The sequence below is a fragment of the Chelmon rostratus genome, chromosome 9 (genome assembly GCF_017976325.1).
Source record: "Chelmon rostratus isolate fCheRos1 chromosome 9, fCheRos1.pri, whole genome shotgun sequence".
NCBI classification, from domain to species: domain Eukaryota; kingdom Metazoa; phylum Chordata; class Actinopteri; order Chaetodontiformes; family Chaetodontidae; genus Chelmon; species Chelmon rostratus.
The window spans coordinates 7,868,704-7,893,097 of NC_055666.1; the positions used below are offsets into that span (position 1 = coordinate 7,868,704).

At 43.1% G+C, this 24,394-nt stretch overlaps 2 protein-coding genes across 2 annotated transcripts; one reads left to right on the top strand and one right to left on the bottom strand.

Moving 5' to 3' along the window:
- Nucleotides 1-1,567: 1,567 nt before the first annotated feature.
- On the bottom strand, nucleotides 1,568-4,026 carry fgf20b (fibroblast growth factor 20b). The gene is made up of 3 exons (XM_041944330.1): nucleotides 3,356-4,026; nucleotides 2,974-3,077; nucleotides 1,568-2,767 (listed from the first exon to the last, which is right to left on the bottom strand). Exons 1-3 carry the CDS (start codon nucleotides 3,645-3,647, stop codon nucleotides 2,522-2,524), a joined length of 642 nt encoding a protein of 213 aa, XP_041800264.1. The 5' UTR covers nucleotides 3,648-4,026; the 3' UTR covers nucleotides 1,568-2,521.
- A 453-nt stretch (nucleotides 4,027-4,479) lies between these two features.
- Nucleotides 4,480-22,983, top strand: micu3b (mitochondrial calcium uptake family, member 3b). Its single transcript, XM_041943886.1, has 15 exons — nucleotides 4,480-4,734; nucleotides 6,989-7,136; nucleotides 8,995-9,026; nucleotides 9,143-9,221; nucleotides 11,408-11,455; nucleotides 11,547-11,629; nucleotides 11,715-11,786; nucleotides 13,189-13,230; nucleotides 15,211-15,306; nucleotides 15,925-16,013; nucleotides 16,235-16,406; nucleotides 17,810-17,918; nucleotides 19,537-19,694; nucleotides 20,409-20,477; nucleotides 21,816-22,983. Exons 1-14 carry the CDS (start codon nucleotides 4,480-4,482, stop codon nucleotides 20,475-20,477), a joined length of 1,452 nt encoding a protein of 483 aa, XP_041799820.1. The 3' UTR covers nucleotides 21,816-22,983.
- The last annotated feature ends 1,411 nt before the right edge of the window (nucleotides 22,984-24,394 follow it).

Sequence of the window (24,394 nt, forward strand, 5' to 3'; positions counted from 1 at the left end):
CACACACACACACACACACACACACACACACACACACACACACACTTGATTGGGTTTCCTCGAGAGCCCTTTAAGGCCGCTGCTGAGGAGGTGATGAAAGTCGGGGAGCGTCCATTAAGCGTGTGAGACGGCCCTCCGGAGTGGGTGCCGATGAGGGGTCTAAGTGTTTTCAGCGAGGAGCCACAGACCACCTGGAGGAGGCGGAGTAGGCTGAACAAAAGCATCTGTCTCAGGGCCAGGTAGACTCCAAAAACATCGGTTAAACATGTGCCAAAGAGCACTTCTGGGCATCAGGTATCACGAGTCAGGATTTCCAGCGTGTTTAGAGAGATGACCTTCAAAATGTCAAAAGGGGGGCGGAGGGGGTTACGCTCTTAGATCTGCACAAAGTCTGCTTTTCATGGCCACAACTGAGACGTCTCTTTGGAGGTATTGCAATGACAAAAAAAAAGTTGCACGCTGCAGGTCAAAGTCTTGGACAAACTGCTGTTGCAACACACCGTATAGCTGGGGAGGATGGGATGGTACATGCACGAAGCACGCCCTGTCCATCATCTTCACGCTCGTTAACGTCTCTATGGGGCTACAGAAAGACGAGCAGTGACAGTATCTTTCCAACAGCAAGCCCCACGAGCCATTTTCGTGTTGTTAGAGGCTCGCGTGTGTTCAGCCGGTGGACGGGGGATGTCCACGTGCACGCAGGTTATAATACACTCCGGGACGCTGTCATTAATCGACGACAGAAGCGCGTTGATGTTCAAGGTGTGCAGGTGGGAAAGTCCCACAGTATCACACTGCAGATGGGAGAGAGTTGGCAGCGGGGCTGACTCCCTGCATCGAGACAGCCCCCACTGGCTCGCCATCACACACACACACACGCGCGCGCTGAGATCACAGGCTGAGCTCTCATGCTTCAACACAGATCTTCCCCCAACCGTGGAGGACACATGCGCACAGACATGAGACAGTGGCTTTTTCAAAAATAAGTCAGCAGTTCAGCTGCTTTGCACCTCGAAGTCCATCATGCTTTTGTTAGTTCTTCTGCTGTGGAAAATAGTGGAGCAGCAAAGCAGCATTTTGACACAAAAGACACAGGAGCTGTCAGGAAACAAGAGAATTAAACAGAAATGTCTGGACCACCTTGACTTCCATTATTTGATCAGACATTTCAGCAAGTCTGTCATCCTCAAAAACTGTCAGCAGAGGTTACTTCATCCTTATCGCTCTGACCTCCACTTTTATACAGCTGCTAGAGCTGCTGGGCCTGAGCTAAAGGTCACATTTTATTTGGCCTGGTCATGTTGTTGCGCAGCCTTTACATTCAGATGATTCAGGAGGGCAAGCTTTGAAGTTTTATGCGTGCATCAAGTCTACGACTCGTCTCTCAGCATAATGGTGTCCATAAAGAAAGACAACATTGGTCTCGTAAGTGCATTTATATGTTTAAACTCTGAAAGACGAAAGCAACCTGTAAAGTACACTTTTTTAAACAATATTGCTTTGTTAAAAGTAAAAATGTGGCTTTTTTTAAAAGGACACTGGTTATAAGTGGACACAGTGAGCAACTAGCAAAATATCTTTATCTCCGATCACACAGGCTGACAAAAAAACATTTTGATCACATTCGAGCAATTTATTGTTTGTATTATCAGTTTGTTGACTTCTGATTCCTCCTGTAACACATGTAACAGTAGTTCGGCTAGAATTAATACGTCAACATTACAAAGATTTTTAAAAAATTAATTCACAGTTGCCATATTGTGATTAAATGCATTTCAGAAGTGGGGATCTTTCCCAAATTTTGGCAATATGTTTCATAGTTGTGGTCATATTACAGTATATCACTAGCTGAGCTTTGTTCAGAATAAAAGACATAATGGTACAGTGTCTCAGTCTTTATATAATCGATACAGTTTCTAGTGGTTTTTCTATATTGCATGTATCTAACTGTAAAAATATATTCTCCAATAAATAAATATATAACATAAATATAATATGTATCTAAAATGAATAAATAAATTGTTACATTTTCTTACTTTTCAAACAGGTCTAGACACAGGTAAGAAAAAAAAACTGAATTCCTTCAAAGTCCTTCTGAACAAACTACGTCTCTCTGACACAGGACCCACGTTAATAGTACCATTTCATGATAGTACAAGCTCCCACAGACTCCACGTCAGCTGACGTCTCCGTCCCACCAGAGGAGATGCTCCCTGGCCATTCAGCGCCGTTTCCCATTCGTCTCCTATTCCACGCAGGTACTTTTTAGGGTCGTCCGTCCTCTAAAACAAACGACCCCCTCATGCCGAGTGTGCAGACATTCTAGCCTGTCTTCCTGGCTGCTGAGAGATGGCCCGTGCATTCCTACAAGAGGCCCCGGTGCCTTTATCCCTGCTGGTCGGACTGCTGTCCACCAGCCTGCACCGGCCACGTCCCCACGCCCGCGTCCCTCTTCCCTTCTCTGCTCCCTGCCTGCCAGGGCTTTAGCAGCTATTCCTGAACTGGACCAGGGCTCGGGGTCTCAGCTGTGTCCCAGGATATCCCTGTACAGCTCTGGCACACGGTCAGGGTCCACAGGCCTGGGCAAGAAGTGTGTAAATTTCTGATGCCGCCTGGATTTAGTCCCATCCCTTGGTGTCCCGTCTTTATTTAATGCCACAAAGTAACGCGTCCCTTTGTCTCCGTGTTTGTAGAGGTTGGAAGAGTACGTGTTGTACCAGTTCTCCTCAAACTGCTCCCTGAAGACACATTCAGCTGTGAGCTTATCCTGAAAACAAAGTGGACAACATGAGACAAGTCCTGGCTTATGATGCAGACACAGAAACTCACACAACACATGCCATTATTCCTCTACATTTATACTTCCGAAAATCAAATTATCCAAACATGACAAATGCAAAAAGCTCCTTGTCCATAATCACATTGCCAAAAATGAGGATTTGGGCAAGATGAAAAAGCAGAGATGGTACTTACAGAGCCATACAGCTCTCCTTTGTCGTTCATCCCCAGATAGAGTCCACTGTCCACCCCTCTAATGCTTATCAACCCAACAGCAAGGCTTATGAATTCCAAAATACCTGGAGAAGAATAACACAGTTGTTCAGTACAGACTCTCACAAAGATGAAAGAATATCATCCAAGAGGTTTAAAAATCCAGATTCAACTCTGACAGCAGCCTACTGGCACAATTAATACATGTTAATCAACAAAATTGCATCAAATTATTATTTTCATCGTTCGTATTCACTCTTTCCTTGTTGCTGACTATTTTGATAGTTATTTGCTTTATTGCCACTTTCTATTGCTTACATTTGTTGCAACCAAAAACAGATTAAATTAAAATTTCTTTATTTACCAAAACGACTGTGGTCCTTCCTCGTGCCTTGCACTGTGCCATCCGGAAGTATTTCCAGATGAAAACCAGTCCTGCAGTATAACTGTCTCCTCCTGAGAATCCCTTTCAGGTGCGTTAAATCCGCCGTGGTGCTCCGGGAGAGCCTGTCCCCAGGTATGAGGTGCTCCCCCAGCAGCGTCGGACTGTCCCCGAGAGGGGTCAGCAGGAAATGAGACCCGACCTGTGCGACACCATCGATGCCGTGCAAGACGCCTCCAACTTCCCCCAGAGCGGCAGCAGCAGCAGCAGCCATCGCGTCAGAGCTCAGCGGGTAAAGTTCAGTGAGGAGGTGCGGAGGGAGCGCTCTTGCGTAGTACACTACCTGGTCGCCGCCGTCACTTACTGCATGTTTACGTCCACCTCCTCCGTTACCTAGCACACGTACGAGGACACGCAGACGCGCGGGTTTCTCATCAAACAGTCACCAAACCTCAGATTCCCCCTTCTTCTCTTTTTCTTCTTTACCGCCGCGTCTTCATCAGCTGGGGGTGGGCTGCTGCAGCTGCTGCTCACACAGCCCTCATGTTGCATACCTGTTCGCAGCGGACGGTGATGCTTCAGTGGAGCCGCGGAGGAGACACGGCGGAGAGTGGGGGCTGAATAAACGCTGCAGTGCAGGTACAGGAGCTCCGGGAAGGTTTTGCGCTCAGAGTGGCAGGGGTGGCGAGGCAGGTGCAAAACCACAGGACTAGTAATGGGCGGGGCTGCCACAGTTCAGACGTGCCCTGGCAGGGATTTTTTTCCCCTTCTCCCAAGGCATAAAACAAGAGACACGCAGGGAGAGAGAGTTGGTGGTGGGCTGGGGGCTTGGACTGAACACTTACATCACTTTGAATCCAAATTAAACCAGTAAACTCACACAATAAGACACTTTAACTCATCCAGCGAGAGGTGAGACGTAATCCAGCCTCTGTTTCCATGTTTCTGCAAAGATTTCAACACTTCCTTCACTCTCACCAGTTTGACGCCCTTTAATCCCTGAGCGACGTGAAATGCCCACGGCATTTCTCGCGAGCTCGGAGCGGCGGGCGGCTCGAGCTCTGTGCTGCGTTGCTACCGGTTACGACACCTCAGTGCGAACAGCCATGGCTGCCCTGCGCAGGCTGCTACAGTCGCTCGCTAACAGGTCTAAGTCAGGGACGTTCACGGCGCGGAAACAGCAAACAGCGTCGAAGGCGACAAGAGCGCTGAAAGTTATCGCCGGCGGAGGGTGTATCACCGCCGCGGCCGGCGCTGCTTATTTCTGCCGGACGCCTGTCGACAGGCGCCGCGAACTGAGGAGCCACGTCGAGGCTCGACTCTTTCATCTGGCGCTGCCATCAGTTTCTGCCTCCGACAAGGTACAGTGGCACATTTGTCAAGCTCCGCGGCTTTAGTGGCAACATTCAGCTCACATGCAGTCAGACGAAAGACACCTGCGGCCGTTCAAAATGCTTCAGTTTCACTGTCAGCCTGTCTCACGTGAGCGGAGCTCTGGTGACCGGAGCATCTGCACTTCCAACATCATTAGCCTATATCACACACAGCGCACGTGAAGCGACGGTAACGTGGATGTATCGTCACCACGAGGAGCTATCCCCGACCTTTGGTGCTGAAATGGCAAAATGGTCAAAGGCAGTACACAGACCACGTGACCTAATTGCTGCCATGGATGAGGCTGTTGCCTGCTTTTTCTGCACATAACGTTCAGAAAACGTAGAGAATGAGAATACCTATGTATCCTGTATGGTATATTCACATATTTCAGGTGCTGTTCAAAATAACAAGAACACCTATGTCATGTAATACAATGCAAGAGCCGAGCAAGGGTTGGTATCTCTGGGAGGCCTCTAGTATAGCCCTGTGTTTTTTACCCTCCAAATTGTACTGCATCAGAGAGTGTTTGATTCACAGTCATGCTTATCCATGTTGTTGGTGCTTTAAGATATTCCTATTATTTTAGCGCCTCCAGCATCTCCAGAGGTTGACAAAATATTGCAACAATAATGTCAAGGGTTAGGCATTACGAGTAGAACTCCAACTAATGAGAATTTTCATATTGATGAATATATTCATGATTTATTTCAATAACTGAGGAATTGTTTAGTCCGGAAAACACCATAAACAAGTGAGGTCACAACTTCCCAGAGCTCACAGTGACATCTTCAGGTTGCTTGTATTGTTCAATCGACAATCAGTTTTGCTCAACCCCAAAGATTTTCAATTTGCAGTGATATAGAGCCGAAAAGCATTTGAGAAGCTCAAACCAGTAGGCAGTGTTTCGATTTCTGAGCTAAAGCGATCAGTCGATTCATCTGTTAGTCATTCTGTGGAAATTAATCAGCCACTATTTGGACAACTCATTCTCATTCACTCATTCACCAAAATGCCAAATATGTTCTGGTTCAACTTTCTTTCTCCATGGATTCAAAATGTGGGGTGGTTGTGGACTGCTGGTTGAACAAAACATTTCAACAAACAAGAAAAAACAACAAGAAACGTCTGGCACGATTCTGCCTACTTTCAAGGTGAAGAAAGTAACTCGTGTTGACGTGTCAAAACTCCAACAATGCTTTTAGAATGATGAACAACTTTATTGTGAGAGCAATACTTGTTTTTAGCTTGTGAACTTCATCAGAGTCATCATACAACACATTGCAAAAGAATAGTTTGTCAAAACAGCGTATTTTAAAGCTTCTCTTAGGAACTTGTGATCGCTGCTTTCCACAGAAACAAAAATAAAAGTCTAGAAGATTTTGGCCTATTTTCTTGAGAATGTGTGTCTCAATTAATTGACTATTCAAAGTGTTGTTGATAAGTTTTCTTTAAACTAAATAATAACTAATCATTCCAGCAGTAATTACTAGCTTTACTGGGTTTTTGCAGAACTACTGTCATTTTTTGCACCATGTCAGATGTTCATGTTATTTTCTCCACCCACTGTACAATGTGGATGGCCCTATTAGCCTACATACCAGCACTTCCACAGTAAGTCTCTTAGCTCAGACATGTGCTGACATTGTTGACGGGATCCTCGTAGATCACAGGGGATTTAAACAAATAACGTAAACCAGGTCTGGTTTGCACTTCTAGCTACAGAAGATTCCTTGTTTCTAATCTGCGGGTCGCAGGGAGGAAACCTTGACTGGTGTCCACAGGCAGCAGGAATCCAGGGACGCAGGAAACTGGACACTGGGACTTGGCGGAGGGGCTGACATTTGATGAGAGGTGGGGGTGGTTAGAGGGGGTTTAATGGTTAAGCAGAGGGGGGCACACATTCCCTGGGTGTTTGCTCTGTGCCCAGTGGACCTGGCACTGTGCCACCCAACAGAGAGATCCACTCTGTCTTCACCAGTCCAGCCTTCTGATCTGGCTGGGTTTGAACAGTTGTAGGGACATTATCTGGTGCTCAGGGATGAAAAATAGGGCTGACATAACATGCGCCCCATTACTGAATTAAAGCTTGGGCCTCTTTGTTGTTCCATGTGAGCGAGGCTTTTCGTGACAAGAAAAGCTTCCGTGGATTTCATAAAAAGCATCTTTCAGACAGTATTATCACTGTATGATTTGCAATATTTCAACATGGTTTGTGTGTCTGTGTGTGTGTTTTCAAAGGCCAAGACCTATGGCCTGGATGATGGAGACGTGTACATGTCGTCTTATGAAAACAGATTTCGCCTGTTCAGTACGGTGGAGCACGAGGGCCAGCTCTACATGACGCCACTCAACTTCATCGAGTCCATCAGTTTGAATGAACCCAAGAGTGAGTGCACTCGTACAACTTGGCTCCTTCCCACGATACTAAACATCCTTTGGAGGAAGGAAGGAATCATAATTGATGTTTAGGGCTAAAACAGTCAATCAATCAGTCACTCCATTGACAGAAAATTAATTAACAACCGTTTTGACAGCTTCTAAAATGTGAGGATTTGCTCGTGTTCTGACTGTCATTGTTGTAAATTGAATGTTTTTGGCATTTGAACTCATGATCTGACATAAAGACCTCAGTCTGGGCTTTATGAGTGCAAGAGATGAAACAATTGTGAAAATTATCAGCAGATTGATTGATTATAAAAACAGTCACATTGGCAGTGACGTATAACCATTGCACCTCTTTGACCAAATATTTCCAGGAACAGTGGAGAGAGACCTTTTGGGTTAGGAACTACATTTAGATGCTGATTTCTCTTGTTGAAACACTAGTTAAGTTCCTCAGAGGGTTAATGGGTCCCTAGAACAGTTTTTGTGCGGAGCCAGGCTAAATCAATCTGTCTCAAATGCAGAGGAAACAGTCTCTAATTTGGTAGACCTTTATTTATATTTCCTTATAGTCTTTAGTGCTAAAATTAGTTCCAATCGTTTTGAAGGGAAGGTGGCAGCCCATTTTCCCTCATGAAGAGTGCAGCAGCTGCACTGCAGATGCTGCACTGCCTCTATAATCTTTGTAGCTGTGTGAAGAAATCAGCCACGTTTGTCAGCAGCCATTTGCTTAATTACACTTCCATCAAGCCATCAGATAAACCTCTGCTCCTTCAATTACTTGAGATTAAAAAAAAGGTCCCTGTGTTGTTGTTGTTGCGCCCTGGAACTTGTTGCTGAGGGCCTGCGAAGTGTCATCGGACAATAAGTGGTGGCTTGAAGAGCTTCAGTCATAACACCTGCATAAAGATAGACATCTTTACCAGCAACCCCACTTTTATGGCTCATTTATGTGGCAACAAACTCGCAGAGACCCAGAGAGACCAAACAACTTAGCATGGATGTCATAAATGTAATGATAAGGCATTCTGATTACTGGGATTTATTATGATTTGAGGTGTGTGGCCTGCTGTAATCTTTCAGATATGGCTTCACTGGCATCTGATGAGCAAGGCAAATAAGGAGCACTAATAGCGTGCGTCATTGTTCCCTGGTGGCTAATGGCTTACGTGTGACAAAATAGTAATCATGGAGTTTTATGGTTATATTGTGGCTATAAAAGGAGATGTGTTTTTGCCATTCTAGAAGATGTTTAGGAAGGCCTTGAACATGACCATTATGCATTACTGATGGTCTTAATTTCAGAGGCAACACATGAAGCAGAGGATGGTGGGATTATAGCCTTTTAGAAGTGAACCATCTGAGTAAAAAGTTAAAGTGCTGTCCATTGTTCACAGTAAATTATTCATATGAGATCCGTAAGTGTTTGCTGGTTATGAAACATTAATAGAAAGCATCAAATACATGTCTACATGGAGAACACGACCCCCTTTTATCTTCACATGCTCACTCAGACGCCTCACTTTGGTGGAGAGCAGGCCATCACATGGCAATCATAATCCCAGCTTTAGACACAGGCTTTAAAATGTGTCAGTGGAGGGTTATTGTCACTGTTATCGATGTGATTTTTCCTAGCCAGTTTTTTTTTTTTTTTTTACAACACCTCCACCTTATCTGTTGCTTTATTGACCATCGGAATGCGTTCATGGAGATACATGGCTTGTGTTTCTGTCCACGTAAACACCTGTTTTCACTTTTGTTTCCCAGTTCTATATTCCTAACACAGAAATCACCACTTCAGCATGTTATTATAAGTCAGACGTCATAGATCATCCTCTAAACGTTCCCCTTTGTTTGTTTAGGTAGGAGAGCTCGGAAGTCCCTGACAAAAAAGGTGAGCAGAATCTCCTCTTCATCCGTGTAACACCTCCAACAAGCAGTGCATAACGTTGTGATTACCTGGGATTTAGAAATGAATGAGTGATTTGGGATTTTCTTCTATTCTCGCAGGAATTAGACAAGATGCTGTCTGATACCCCGCCTGTTTGGAAAGGATCATCTAATTTGTTTAGAAATCTTCGTGAACGAGGTGAAGTAACCCACTTAATGTATTACAGCTATACACATAAATCCATTGAATTTAAGTAACTCCCTTTTATGCTTCTATTTTTTTAAAGGCCCTCCGTCTCTTGTTCAGAGTCTGCTCTGTTGTGCATGTCAGCCTCGTATAATCCAGAGCCATGAGTGTGTTGTAAATACTAATCTTATCTCTCCATCAGTCTGGAAACAGGTTGTAGATTTATTCTCAAGTAACCTCTGCAGGAGGGAATGGTCCATTGATAATATGCATAAAGATCCTCTCTGCTTCCTCTACTAATATGCAGGAACTAAGTTTCCTGGAAATATGTAATTTTGTACTAATTATTATAAAGGACAAGTTTCCTTGAAAGAAAAGCTCATTTTAAACTCAAGTAACACATTTATTTTTGTGATCCATATATGTTGAATGGTATACATGCTTGTAGAACATGCCACATTTTTGCATGTTTAACCGAGCTGTTACACTTTAGGACACTCTAGGTTACAGAAAATACTAGAAATTAGCTGAAAGTGTACCAATTTCTCAATTCCTTGGACACAGGAAATTATTCTGAACATATGGGCCATTAAAATAAAGGCCAAAAACAGTGCTGATTAGAGTAAAGCATTTGCATCATTTTGCAAGTTAATTGACATTCACTGCACAGACATATGGAAGCATATATGAGCAATGTACTGGAGCCTTCACTCCTCACCTGCAAACCTGAAGTCACAGAAGTGTTGTCAGTGTGTGTGAAGATTTTTTTAATTCTCCCACCTGGGCCTGCACACTCCCGCTCAGTAGGTCATGCGAGCCAGTCGAGCATCAGATCTCACTGTTCTGCTCTCTTCTCTGTTGCTTTAGCTAAGTGCCAATGCTGGGATTTGGGGCTTTTAATCCTGCTGTTAAACGTTGCGGCTTTGTCAGGGAAAAAAGGACTGGATTGATCTGTGAACAAAGCGTTGCTTTAGAGAATGAGGGAGCTGTTTGAACCCAGCTATGTCGAGGCATGTCCCACTGGCCACCCCCCTGATCACCACGGACATTATGAAGCCTACGAATGGCATTGGATTACATCTCCGGGACTGCCACTCTGTATGAAGTGTTTCTGTGGAATTCTTTGTATTGTCTAACAACATCTACTTGAGCTCTGAGGCTCAGAGGGAGGAGGGGGGTGGCTCCCTCCAGGAGTGAAGGTGTGTGGTATTGGTGAAACATGGCTGGAATCTCAAAAGTTTTTTTTCTCTCTCTTCAACCCATTTAAGCTTTAAAGGCTTTGAAGCTAGAGATCTGTTGTCATTATAGGGCCGTACCTGCCAAACAGAGAGAGCCGGGGTGAGAAGATGGAGCACTTTGTCGTGGGGATTTTTTGATGAACTTTGTCGAATGGCATGCACCACTGATTCTCTGTTCGCACCTCAGTTTGTTCACGTGTTTCACTTGGCTTTACATCACCTTGGTAGAAGCGTAGCTCCAGCCCCTAGAGGAAATGTGGAAGCGAAGTAAAAATGGCATTTTTGTTTGCTAGCTTTGTTTTCTTTCCCTCGAGTGTTCCTCTTTCTGGAAATATCTCCCCGCAGCAAACCCTGTACCTGAATTCTTTTCCCATAACACCAAGGGCAGTCACCCAGAACTATCTGTGCTCGATTCTCTATCTTCCCGAGCAAACAAAAGCTTGGGAATGCTTTCAGAGTCAGAGGGGAGAAGCCTCCTGAGTCGACTGAGATGTCTCCTGACACATACTCTTCCCTTCTCCGTGTCACACAACAAAGGGAGCTGAAGGACACGACACAGAACCTGAATCGGCCATTCTCAATCAGTGACAGATCACTCGAGAATGTATTACACCTTGTTACCCAAACACGATCAGAAGCCGTAGGCCTTAAATTTGTTTGGGTTTGTGTCCAGATAGGTCAGCTCAGTTGTAAAGCCTGTGTTTGTGTGAGGGGAACACCAAGCATGAAGTAAAAGGCACCTTTTAAGATGTTATCAGCGGGCGCGAGAAGATTACTCTTGTCTGAAGGCGTGCACTGTTTCTTTGGACGGCTTATTCATCTCAGGTGGATGACTTTGAACATCTGTAAACACCTTCAGCTAACTGGTTAATGCTGTTTGATGCTGTCTTGTGTGGAAAAGGGAACATTTAGGTTTTTGTTTCTCAGCTTGACAAATCTTTCTCTTTTTTTTTCTTCTAGGTGTCATCAGTTACACAGAGTATCTCTTCCTGCTCTGCATTTTAACAAGTGAGTGACTGGCTTGAGAAGACTTGTCTTGAAAGATACTTAGATACTCAAAGGTGACTGTCCCATGTGATTCTTTTCTGTTTGGTTTCAGAGCCCCATGCAGGCTTCAGGATTGCTTTCAACATGTTTGATGCAGATGGGAATGAAATGGTGGACAAAAGGGAGTTCTTAGTGGTACGAGCCTCATCTTGGTACTCAGAAATAATAAAATGCATTTGATCTATCTTTTCTGCATAATAACTTTTCTTCTTCTCACCAGCTGGAAGAAATTTTCCGTAAGAAAAAGGACAGAAAGGAAGTTGCTGATGATGTGCAAAGATTTGACCTGCAGGTATGAGTTGCTTTTAAATGTCTTAACACTTATTAAAGCTGCTTTAATCAATGAGTTTTATATTAACAATGGAACAAATGACTTTGAATAATGTAATAGGTTGCTGGTAATTATGAACCCACAGAGGATTATCACCAACTTTGCAGTTCACCTCATTTTTAGCTTTTTTGCCTCTTAAGCTCAATGCCAGACAGAGAAAGTTAGCAACTAGCAAGCTAAATGTCAGATATCTTGTTGTTATCTTGTTTTCATGATTCTAAATGAATGCTAATGTCTGCTAGATCTGTAAATAAGTGCTTACTAATAACTGTCCTAAAATGCTCCCTATAACAACTTTATATGTAGGGTGTTGTGCTTTCAGCCTCATCTGCTGCCCCCATGTGGTCAAAAAAAGCAACATGCATTAATCAGTTTGGCCAACAGCACAACAAACTGTAATCACAGCAAGGACATGTTATCACTGCATAAAGTTGATATGGCTAACATGTTAGTGAGCAGTTGCCTATTTACACATCCAGCAGACGCAGAGCAACATTAGCATTTATTCTGAGCTGTATTTCTGCTACCTGACAAATGTAAATACAATAGTCACCCTTGTTTTAGATTTATTTTAGTCTACACCAACTCCTGAGAAAGATTAGCCCTTTAGCTTCCTAGTTGCTGACTTTGAGAGAAATATCTGTCTCTTTAAGTAAAAACTTATGCCACATTCACCAGCTAGTCGCTATCTTTGTCTTTCTGCTCTTGTCTGAAAGACAATAAAAGGCTCCACAGAGAAACAGAGAAGGACAAGTGACACCAGCCATTTGATCCATTGTTGATTAAAGGAAAAATAATTAGCTCAGCTTGACTTTGCCCTGAATCTCAAATTTGAACCAGTGTCTAACATGACATTACATTACATGAGGTGTGGTCGTACAGGGTAAAACATGCCTGAGGCTTTCATCTCTTTAGGGCTGTCTTATGCTGCATGCAGGTGGATGTAAACAGGCAGAGCTGAAAAGAGCGATAAGAGCAACTCTTTGAGGTCTTATCGCACAAACACAACATGGAGGAGCTTACTCTGACGGGACAAACGCTAGCATCTCTGGACGGTCTTGCATTAATCTGAAGCCCGTATAACCATCAAAAAGATCATTAGAATGGGCACTCTAGATTTGGAAATATAACGATGCTTTGCAAGAAGACAAAGCTGAAGATGAAGACTCTGAGCGCATTCACAAAGCTTAAGAATAGGAACAAGATTCTTGGATCGCTGGTAAAGTCACGACATATAAACTTGATGGCTAAGACTTGAAAATCAATGGATAGCTTACAGACTAATTTCCAACCATCTTCCTGTTCTAAAACACTTTGTGAATTATAAATGAATCTCTCTTTCTGCTCTCTTTTTGCATTTCAGAGCCTGCAGCTGTACGGTCATAACAAATCCCAGCCGCACAGTGTATGTATTGTTCTCTTTCCCTGAAGGAAAATGAACTGTTCTGCTTGTTGCATGCACTTTTGGCATGCGCCCTCCCTAACCTGACAATGTTTTTGCATAGTGAGTTAGCACAGAAAACACACATGTATCTCAGGGGCTGACAACACCCGTATTTGTGTCTGTTAACACCAGATAACCTCATTCACATTCACTGGAATTGAAACACAGCGCTGCGTACTTCAGCATTATCTGACATATTGTCTTCGTCTGTGTGTGTGGTAGTGCAGGGGGTGCACCGCAGATGATTTATGTACCAGCCTTTTGTCAGTGTTGGGCGAGAGATTCCACTCCAGAAAGCTCTTACCTGAAGACTGACAACGTCTCACCCAGACCCCCATGTTTTATTTTTACAGTTTCTTGAGGAGTGGTATTTGGGCTCAGGTTACCTTTTGTGTTGGGTTTGACCATGAAGATGCCCGTCAGAGAGGAGAAGCAGCACTGTGAAAAGCACTCAGCACACACACACACACACACACACACACACACACACAAACACACACACGCAGGCGAGTCTACAGCGAGCAGAGGGACGGAGTCCTGAAGACTTTCCCTTGAGGTGTGCCTTTTTTGTTTTGATTTCTTCTGCCGTACTGCAGGTAACTTTCCAACAAAAAGTTCAAAAGTCGGATCTTTTTAAAAACACATAACAGGCATGTGTTCAGTGCTGCGGTTGGGCTTTCCCCAGCATATTCTAATTACAAGTGTATCAGGATCTTTTCATGGGATGAGATGGGAACAGCGCAGCGCATTAAAGAGTTGTTCCGTAATTAGCTGTGGGATCATGTCGTAAATCTCTCTCTCTCTCTGGTGAAAAGCGATGAGGCGCAGAGGAAGAGCTGTTTTATCAGCTGTCTCACATTCCCCCTCAGGCCCGAGAGATGAAAAAAAAAAACTTAATAAGATAAATAAATATTATGAAATCAAGCAAGCCATCCTTAAGAACACGTGTCGACGGCGACTGGCTGTTTCTGGTTGGTTGCGTGCTGATGTTGCTTTTGAATGAGGTGATGTCGAGACTTGAGAAAACATCTAGACTCAATAAATGATCGGTTGAAAAAACAGAGCGAGAGGCACCAACATGGTCTATAACTGCGAGTTAGAAATCCTAGTTTTTTCCTAACTACTCGGAAGACAGATTTCCTGTGATCTTCTGGTTGCACATGACACCAATTACAAGAAAATTGTTGTTGACAGTTGTGTTTCAGTGTAGCTGTAGTTATAGTCATCCCACGGCAGCTGGGAGAGTGCAGGGAGCAGTGTAAACTGTAATAATAATAATGATTGGTTAATCCCAGATCAGGAGCATGACCTCATCAAGAAAAATAGCAGAGTGGCTTCTTTGTTCCAGGGCAGGAAATGTGTTGGAAGAGCGTTGTGCATTTTAGTGTATTGGTAAAAACATCACCATCTTTTATATTTAGACTTCAATCTCAGACCAAATTGTTCCAGAAAAGGTTGCTATTTAAAACCAGAAGCCATTGCACAAGAGTAGGTAAAAGGTGTCCGATAACCTGCATTTACCTCACAGCATAGCATCAAATGATGATGTATTGGGTGGGTTCAGTTACATCGTTAACCTGGCATGAATCACCCTTCAGGTCTCACGCCCTGCATGCTTTGGACATGTGTTAGCTACATCGGCTCAACGTCCTGCCAAGAGGCTGCATGCATCGCTGCAGATCAGGCTCACGTCAGGGCTGATGAGCCTCTCAGATACACCGGTGTCAGCCCCCGTCTGTCTCTGCCTGTCTGTCTGTCCCTCCCGTCTGACTTTTTGTCTACTGCTACATATGTCTGACTCTTCATCTTCTTTCTGTCTCTGTCTCTGTCCTCCTCCCTGCCTTAGTGTGCATTAACCATGCTCGTCTGTCCAGCTTCCTTTTCCTGATCTCAGTAACATGTGCCAGATGTATTTTGTCTTCTAACAGCTGTGCTTCACAGGTTCTTAAAAAAGATAGTCAGCATGTGGAGGCCCGCGGCATGTGGGACGTTCTCAGACGTGGCACAAGTCAAGTTCTGTTTTCTGATCTCGCTGAGGTAGCCCTGCCCTCTTTAGCTACTTCTTCATTACTTTGGTTACACAGTTATACTACGCAGCAGGTCCTGACTGTCCTTACTTGTTTGTTTCTCATAAAAGCTCCTGTAGGTTCTGAGGTAGTGAGCACAGTGGAACAAGTTCTAGATTTATGCATCTGTCCTCTTGCTAGTTAGAGTATTTACCCAAAGAGAGCTCCTCCGAAGCATGTTTAATGAATGTGTTGCATGGCACGTGTTCCTATCGTGCAGAAATTACAAATGCTGGTTTGGTTTCAGGCACCATGAAAAATTAACCATTAACTCTGAGTAATTATTCAATAGCGGAATCTGGGTATGGCCATTAACTAACATCTTTACTTAAAGCTTTCAGCATGGTTAAATAAATGCCATTGTTAATGTTTACCTGGCGTTACCATGATACGCTTGTATGTAACAAAGCAGCTCGTCCTGGCTGCTCAAACGGAGATTTTGTGCTGATTTCCTCAATATTTGACTGAATCATTGCTGTAATCGGGTGTGGTTTGCTCTCTGTATTTGACTATACTGAACATATCACATCTGAGGTGGATGTTTAACACTATGAGGATTCATGATGCAGTCACTTTTTACCTACGACAGCACGTGGATGAGAGAACAGAGACAACCCTGCTGGTGCATTTCTTTGGGAAAAAAGGCAAAGCTGAGTTGAAGTTTGAAGATTTTTACAAGTGAGTTGAAAATGCTTTTGTCTGCTCTGTGATGAATCATGATGCCCCTGAGAAAGTGATTATCTCACAGTTTGATATGTCCATGGGTCATTTTCATACCACCTGTAACAGATCAGCCTTTAGTGGTTTTGTTGGTGACTACGTTAAGTGTTCCTCTGTGCATGTGAGTTTCTGGTGGTGGCATTTCCTGTCAGCAGCTGCTGTCCCTCTCGCGCCTCCAGGTTCATGGACAACCTGCAGACAGAGGTGCTTGAGATAGAGTTCCTCTCCTACTCCAAAGGCCTGCCCACCATCAGCGAGGAAGACTTTGCACAGATCCTCCTTCGCTACACCAGCGTGGACGACGTCAGCGGGTATTTGGAGAACGTGCGCCACAGCATGCCGGACGAAAAGGTGCGCTGTATTTTTTTCCCCCTTCAGATTCGCTCTGTCATCACGTCACCTGTGACAGCTCTCATTCAGCATCTTAAAGAACAAGGGGTAGACAAAATAACAATAACACCTTATAATATGATGTAATCTAAGGCAACATCAACTGAAAACATGCAGGAGACATTAATCAGCTCCTCTCTTCAGCATTAAATGAGTCACAAGTTTGTAGGACTGATTTAATTGGACATTTTGGAGCAGGGTGTTTGAAGGAATAGTTCAACATTTTGGGACTAGATGGACTTATTTGCCTTCTTTTGGAGAGTGAGATGTGAAGATCGTGAAGTAAAGTGAAGTGATTTGCTTAGCTTAGTTAGTCCAAAGACAGGAGAAACAGCGAGCCTGGCTCTGCCCATCATCACCTCTAATGCTGACAAATTCACATGTTGTACCTCATTTGCTTGACTTGCCCATGAAAAGAGCAGTTTCTCTGCCTGTTAATTAGTTTTAGTTTTTCACAGACTTTGAAGCAGCACAGTTCAGCACAATCTACATGAACTGCAGTAAGTTGGCCTGTGAGTCTGCACTCAACCAGAACTTTTCGTAACTTGTTGGGCCGTCACAGGTGGTTTTGTGTGAGTATGGGAGTATTTTAGTCCTTCGTTTCTTTGGCTACAGCTCTGTGAATTAGCTGCTGAGTGAAGCATCCTCATTTTAGCTTTAATTTGTTTTTCCTCTTGGTGCGCTGACCCGGCTCCTCAGCCACCTCGAGTAGCCTGTTGCTAGATCTCCATTGATTATCAAGTGGGTCTCACCGTTAGGCTAAGAGATGTTTTATGGCCCTCACCTTGTTAAAACAGCAAAGCGTCACAGATTAGTCATTACTCCATTTGTTCCTCTGTGTGTGTGTTGCCTGTTTGGCGGGGCCCCCGGTGAGAGAAGGAGCTAGTAGCTGCGGGATGGTTGAGTGGAGATCAATAGGCTCAGTGTTTGAGTCATCAGCCAAGCCTGAGATGTTTGGGGATTCATCACTTTTGTTGTTTTTGTTTATTCAAGTATCAGGTTAATCTGCCTTAGAAAAGTCTGCAAACGGCCTGACCTCTTTCCAAAAGCTCCGATCCTCCCCCCGCTGCTGACAGCTCAGCGTGTCCATACTGCACAGGGAAAATCCAGCAATGTATACTTTGTCTGTTTGGGTGTGTTATCTACCTGATGGCTTCAAGGTCCCACACACACTAAAGGATTCCCCGCAGGATGAAAGGAAGCAGATTATGTGTTGTGTGAATTGTAGCACTATCCTTCTGCCGGAGTGTTGACACATGCAGCCGCTTGCTTTATGTGGCACGTTATAATTTCTCACGTTGCGTTTCACAAGCTTTGTGTTTCATAAATAAAGGCATTGTTTTATTGTCGTTATCTCTTTGCAGGGAATCACCTTTGAGGAGTTCAGGTCCTTCTTCCAGTTCCTTAACAACCTGGAGGACTTTACCATTGCCATGCAAATGTACAACTTCGCCAACCGCTCCATTGGCCAAGGTGAAGTGTCAAAGTTTGTAGTCACATACTAGTTGTACAGCTCTTTAAGTCTTTGCTTTCTTTCTTATGTCTCTGTCTCTGTTGAAGTGAAGTTAACGTTAAAGCTAAATTCATGGTTAGCTATGAAGCCAGCAGCTGGTCTCAAGAGGGGAAAACTTCTACTTAACTTCTATGTAATATGTAATGTCCATCAAACTTCCAATCCACTTATTGTTTACACAGAATCAAGGTGCACACATAAAACATCGTTCCAACCGTAATGTATCTATTCTGAATTTTGAATGCACCCGTGGAACCATTTGATCTTATGAGCATATTCACTGTTTCAGGATATTTACTTTGGCTGATTCTTGGTGGTATCATACACATGTCTAAGGTAAAACCTGCACAACATGTCCAAAAGTATGTGGACACCTGAAATCAGGGCATCTGTGGGTCCTTTTTTGAAAATATCGGTCCTTAAAACTCATTAAATGGTCTTAAATTCTAATTTGTGATTTCTTAATTGCCAAAAACATTTGATCTGATTTAATTTATCCATTTTTTATTTTCTTTTATTCAAAACGAGTCAAGCTCTTTTGCATGAAAGTCCACATTTCAGATATTACAAAACTTTAAACCTACCACTGAACCAAATACTGTCATTTTACTTTATACCTGCACTAACAAGTTGACAAAAGGCAGATTAACCTAACTCAGTGTAATAAACATATTCCTTCATAAGACCTACCCCTGCACAAGACCACATATATACAGTCCTACTTATCTTTATATTTACCTGCAATGTTTGAATAAGAAAAAGATGACTTGTCCACAAATCAGTCTTAAATTTGGTTAAAAGTTATCTTGAAAAGGTGCTAAAAGCATTCAATATAATGTCTGATACCTGAACATTTCGCCCACATGTGATTGTCAAGCATCTCATTCCATGATCACAACATGCTGCTGTGACAGCCTCCGCTCTTCTGGGAAGGATTCCCACAAGAGTTCGAACCCTTGCTGCAGGGATTTGATCCCATTCAGCTCTGAGAACAAAAAGGTTGGACACTGATGATGGGCGGTGAACCTCTTCAGGTCAGGTCTCTGTGCAAGCCGGTTAATTTCCAAAACCAGAAAACCATTTTTTATGGACTTGATCTGTTCATGGACCATTGTTATGTTGAAATAGGAGAGCTCCTCCACAAACTGTTGCCACAAAATTGGAAGCACACTATATTCTGAAATATCATCGTATGCTGTGGCGTTAAGATTTGCCTTCATTGACACTTAGGAGCCTCGCTCAAAAGTATGAGGACAAGCATCTGTGTATTTGCTATCATTTATTTGCCAAAGCCTCATTCCACAAAATGTCTGAAATAATCCCTCATACATGTAAACATGCTGCTGTAAGTACTGTGTTGAACAGCCTGTTGGTTGTCATGTTATTCTGATGAAAACAAGATTGCTTTCCAAAAAGTAGTGTGTCACCCTCCAAACACTGGTGTTACAGTGATTTTGGTCTTATTTCAAGCCGAAATGCTGAAGGCAGCATTTAAAGCTGACATGTTGTAAAGTTTGCTCTCTATTAGGTGATTTATTGTTCACTTCTCACCGATCACCTGTTTTATTTCCTTCTCAGAGGAGTTTACCCGTGCCGTCTACGTGGCTACAGACATCAAGCTGACCCGCCACTTGGTCAACACAGTCTTCAAGATCTTCGACGAGGATCACGACGATAAACTCAGCCACAAGGAGTTTATCGGTGTCATGAAGGACCGGCTGCACCGCGGCGGTGGGGTGAGACATAACCATTTACATACCATCTAGTATCTGTCTTTATTGAAGGTGACAGAAGACATGGCCCCTCTCTCCTCCTCCTTCGTCAGCCTCTCACAGTGTGGATGAGAAGGAAAGCAGCACTGAGGTGTTGGTGTTTGAACTGAGAGCAGCACTGGCTGATGTGAAAGATACCAGCACTGTCAGCCTTTGTCAGCTACTTCTTAATGTGTAATCTGTCAGGGCGGATGCCACAAAGAGCTCAAACATGGACACATAGATGCAAAGTCAAGTCAGATTGAACAGGATGAAGGAAAAAAAGGCAAATATGTCTTGGTGCTGAGAAATACATGTTTGTTTTCAAAACAGAGCACTTTTGCACCATTAAGCCTACTTACGCAGCTATTAGCATCACAAACAGCACATTTCCTATTTAATTACAACTTTAGGTAAGCACTCATTATGCCTCTTTTCTCTTTACATTGTGGTATACTTAAATACCTCCATACCATAATGTCTAAATTACACTCCTGCCACTTTCTATTACTGAAGCACGTCTCACCTCTGAAGCAGCGATTAGTGAGGTTTGTGAAATTATACTGCCATCTAGCGGAGCATCATGAAATTGAAACTGATTTCTCTCTCTCTCTCTTTCTCTCTCACACACACACACAAACACACACACACACGCACACACACACACACACACACACACACACACACACACACTCACAGGGTGTCAGAGTGGAGGAGAAGTTCACCTCTTTTAAGTCCTGCATGAAGAAGGAGCTGTCAGGGAAATAGGTAAAGTCTTTTCTCACACTCTTAAACTATACTAACACTGTTTAACGTGAGGTTAAACATGCGACATTATAATTTTTAGCTGTTCCCCAGCAGAGTTTCCCAGGCACACTATCCCAGCCTATAGTCAGTCTTTTCAGATGTGTTTTGAGGCCCTCACTCTGCTCTCCCGCAGCATTGAGTTACACTGTAATATTAACGCCTGATCAGTTGCCACCAGATACCAGCTTAAGTCTGCACACATGAGCAGTGAGCAGTGCAGTTTAAAGCCGTATAAATGTTTCAAAGGAAATGCACCTCTTTGGAGAGGGCTTGATAATCTTCCCTGATAAATCTTCGGAAGGGACTTGATCTGTATGTCTTTGCAAACAGTGCCGCAACATAAAAAATGTTTCTTTTGAGAATTTTGATAAAACAAAATAGAAAAAATACCAGGTTTTGGCCTCATTATTGTGGGATTTGGACAAGGATGAAAGTGCAATGAAAGTTTAATATTTCACTTCAATACAGCATTAATATTTTTTTACATGAATGTAACATTATCAGCAGTTAAGGGACGATTTTGACATTTTGCTTTCTTGCCAAGAGCTATGTGATTTTGGTATCTATTAAAAATAACATGCAGCCAGCAGCTGGTTAGCTTAGCTTAGCACAAAGACTGGAAACAGGGGGAAACTGCTAGCCTGGCTTTGTCCAAAGTCAAGAAAATCCACCTACCGGCACCTCCAAAGTTCACTAATTAACATGCTATATCTCCTTTGTTTAATCTGCGCAAAAAAAACAAAGTGTTAAAACAACAATCTTCTCATCTAACTCTCCACAAGAAAGCAGAGAAGTATATTCATCAAAATGTTGCACCATTCATTTAACGTTCATCATCTGCCACAGTAACTTTGCTTTTCTGCCATTTATCATGATTGTTTTACCCTCTGCTGCCAATGACTTGACATGTGTGACTTCTGTGCTGGCAATGCTAAATGTTTTTCTTTCAATTAAAGTAAATGAGTGAAATCTGGAGAGAACTGTTGCTGGTTGCTGCTTGTTGTCTCTGCTGAAAGTCCCCAGCTGTAGTAAATCCTGCAGAGGACCCAGGTTTATTTCTGCATAATTGCAGAACTACTGCAGCACTTGTGCTCCATGACTGTTTTAGAGGCGTAAGAGTTCCTGTTTCTCAGTGTTGTATTTCTGCATTGTAATATACAAGAGAGAACTGACTGCAGTTCTAATGTAAGAACAATATAGATTATTCACCCTGCTCTGCCTTCACAATGGCAGACAGTGTGTTGGTATACATTTCCAAAGTGTCACTTGTATTTATCATTTTCTCTCTGTCGTCACCAGGTGAAATCCCATCATCAGTGCATGTTTTACAAACTGGACGAGCTGTGCCTCCGCGGTGCTCTCTACAGGACAGAAGGGTTCATGCATGTTGCAGCGTCTTATTGCACTGTGTCAGAAGTTTTCAAATAAACACAAACAGGATGTGGTCAGCCTAATGGGAAGCTGTTGCAAGTGGTCAGACAAACATGAATGACCTAGCAAGAAATTACATGTACTCAGTGTTGCAGGACTCTAAATTTGACTAACTTGTCTAACTGCTTCTGCTGCTCAGAAGATATTGAACTATTGATTCACCTAATTGTAAATATATTTATCACTTTATGATTGCTAACTACCTGATTTTATTTATTCATCTAAAAGTCCATTGTTGTCTTATTGCTGCTCTCCCTGTGTGTATCCTTCCATTTGATTCTCCTTTTTGTCCTGAGCCTGTTTCTGTACGGCAGCATTATTGCTTTCATACTTTGTCCTTCTATTGGCTCTGCAGCCCCCTGCACAGATCAGCTTAGAACAGCACCTCCCCTCCTTCCGATCCTCCTCCCTGTCCTCCTCCTCCTCTCTCCCAAAGCGCTGCAGCTAAAATCCTCCAGGATCCCTCAGAGCCAGCAGGCCTGAACAAACTCACTCAGTCTGTGTCTTTTTCACTGTTTAACTACAGGCAGCTAGCAGTGTTAATCATTTCTTGGCTAGTAAAGACAAGTGTTATTTTAATGCCACTGGCAGGGAAGACCTCTTTAAACATAAATATGCAGAATATTGAAGCCATATGTTTGTTCCACTCTTGGGACACTCAGCTTGAATTATTGTTGGTTTTAGAGGAGCAATATATTAAAATGACTGTCCCTTTAGGCTCCGTGAGGAAGACTTTACACTATATCTTCTTTATAGAAATCCTCTCTTGTCCTACTGTACTCTATGTTACTGAGGAATTCTACATGAATGTTGTTCCTGCTATAATGTTTGCTTTGGGTGGAGTTCTGTACTGCAAAAAGAATGACTGAAGATCAACATGTTACATGCTGCACCACACTAATGGATTTGTATTTCAGACTACTTTCTGTTTTGGTGTTGGATGTTTGATTTAGTTAGACTACCTCTTAAAGAGTTTAAGCAACTTCCGGCCATATATTCTTTCAAGTCAGGCCTTGACTGTTACACTGATGTTACGGTACATTACATGCATTTATAATGACACAGTGAAGTAAATATGATATAAAATAATTGGATTCTTGGCTATTTTTATACTCTGTCTTCCTCTTTGCCACACACAAACACATGCTAACATTGCTTTGTTGTCAGCTAGTAAAGTGTGAACCTCTCGCACCGTCCTCACCAGACAAGGCTTTTCTCTCTAACCACAGTGGACTGACGGCAGAAGCACCGAAGAATAAATTAGCTGTTTTATTTTCAACCTCAAGACAAATCATTAACAGTATTAATCATCAGGAACCTGGGGCTGTGTGGGTGTACGAGATTTTAATCAGGGACTTTTTATCTTTAAATGATTAATTCAGCAGGGTAATAATTTGCAGTCTCATACTCTAATCATGCACTTCTTTCAGTAAGATCAAGGAGATCCTTCAAGGACTCAGTAACAGATCCCTGAAATATAGAGAAAGGTTACAGCTACAGCTGCATTGCACATCACTGATGCAGTTATCTGAACTTCACCCATCACATCACCCACCTGTGCCGTGTGAAAGCACCGGCAGTCTCAGCCACTATTAAAGATCCATGGCTGTCACCTTCCCCTCAGTACAAACAATCCTGTGACGGGGAGTCAAACAGGGACATCAGCAACTTAGCACTGCACCCCTGTAAAGTTGGGGGACTTAAACAAGACCGATTAAAAGAAAGGATCGTCCAAATTGATGCAGCAGAGGCAGAGATATCCTGAATTTTTTGTCCCTGTTATGTGTGAAACTCTGGATCCTACAACTCCCACAATGCAACTCATCTTTTATTAGAGCCCCCCTGCCTATTAAATGTCCACATCTTTCAAACTCCAGGCACCCAGTTTGTAACACAGGCTGCAATATATATATATAATAGGTCTCAAGCCCAAGATGATTGTCAGGGTTGTGTTGGTAGACTTTAAAAAGGGTCTCTTCGGAGACCACAGGAGAGATGATGCAGCTGTTTTCACATGCTGAGTGGTACTCTTGATGGGAAGTAAATCAATCTGCGTGTAAAATCAGTGAAGTGCCACTCAGGGGAGCTCAGGGTCAGTTGTAGCATTTTCAAAATGTCTCCAGGTATTTATAGAGGTCGCTAAACTGCTCACATTTTTATAAATTACATTTAGATCCAAACAGGCATGAACCAGTGAAATCTTTTTTCATCATTTGATTCAGTTGTATCATGTTTTTTGTTTTTCTTCACCTTTTGCTCAGCAGCTTTTGAACAATACTGAAACTGGTTGATTTTTGACATGTGACTGGACCATCTGTCCTTATTGTAAGACTGAGATGCTTTATTATTGCGGTGCATATTGTTAGCTTGCTGCAGCATACCGCCCACCCACGAAACTGGCGACAGGTGGAAAATCACAGATCTTTCTCACATTCAAACAGCATTTA

Excerpts from the sequence above, each read along its gene's own strand:
- fgf20b (XM_041944330.1), bottom strand. The coding sequence starts at position 3,647 with ATGGCTGCTGCTGCTGCTGCCGCTCTGGGGGAAGTTGGAGGCGTCTTG. Across the intron at positions 3,078-3,355 it reads GAAGGACCACAGTCGTTTTG|GTATTTTGGAATTCATAAGC; the intron begins GTAAATAAAGAA and ends ATTCTTCTCCAG. Across the intron at positions 2,768-2,973 it reads AAGGAGAGCTGTATGGCTCT|GATAAGCTCACAGCTGAATG; the intron begins GTAAGTACCATC and ends CTTTGTTTTCAG.
- micu3b (XM_041943886.1), top strand. The coding sequence starts at position 4,480 with ATGGCTGCCCTGCGCAGGCTGCTACAGTCGCTCGCTAACAGGTCTAAG. Across the intron at positions 11,630-11,714 it reads ACAAAAGGGAGTTCTTAGTG|CTGGAAGAAATTTTCCGTAA; the intron begins GTACGAGCCTCA and ends TCTTCTCACCAG. Across the intron at positions 19,695-20,408 it reads GGCTGCACCGCGGCGGTGGG|GGTGTCAGAGTGGAGGAGAA; the intron begins GTGAGACATAAC and ends ACACACTCACAG.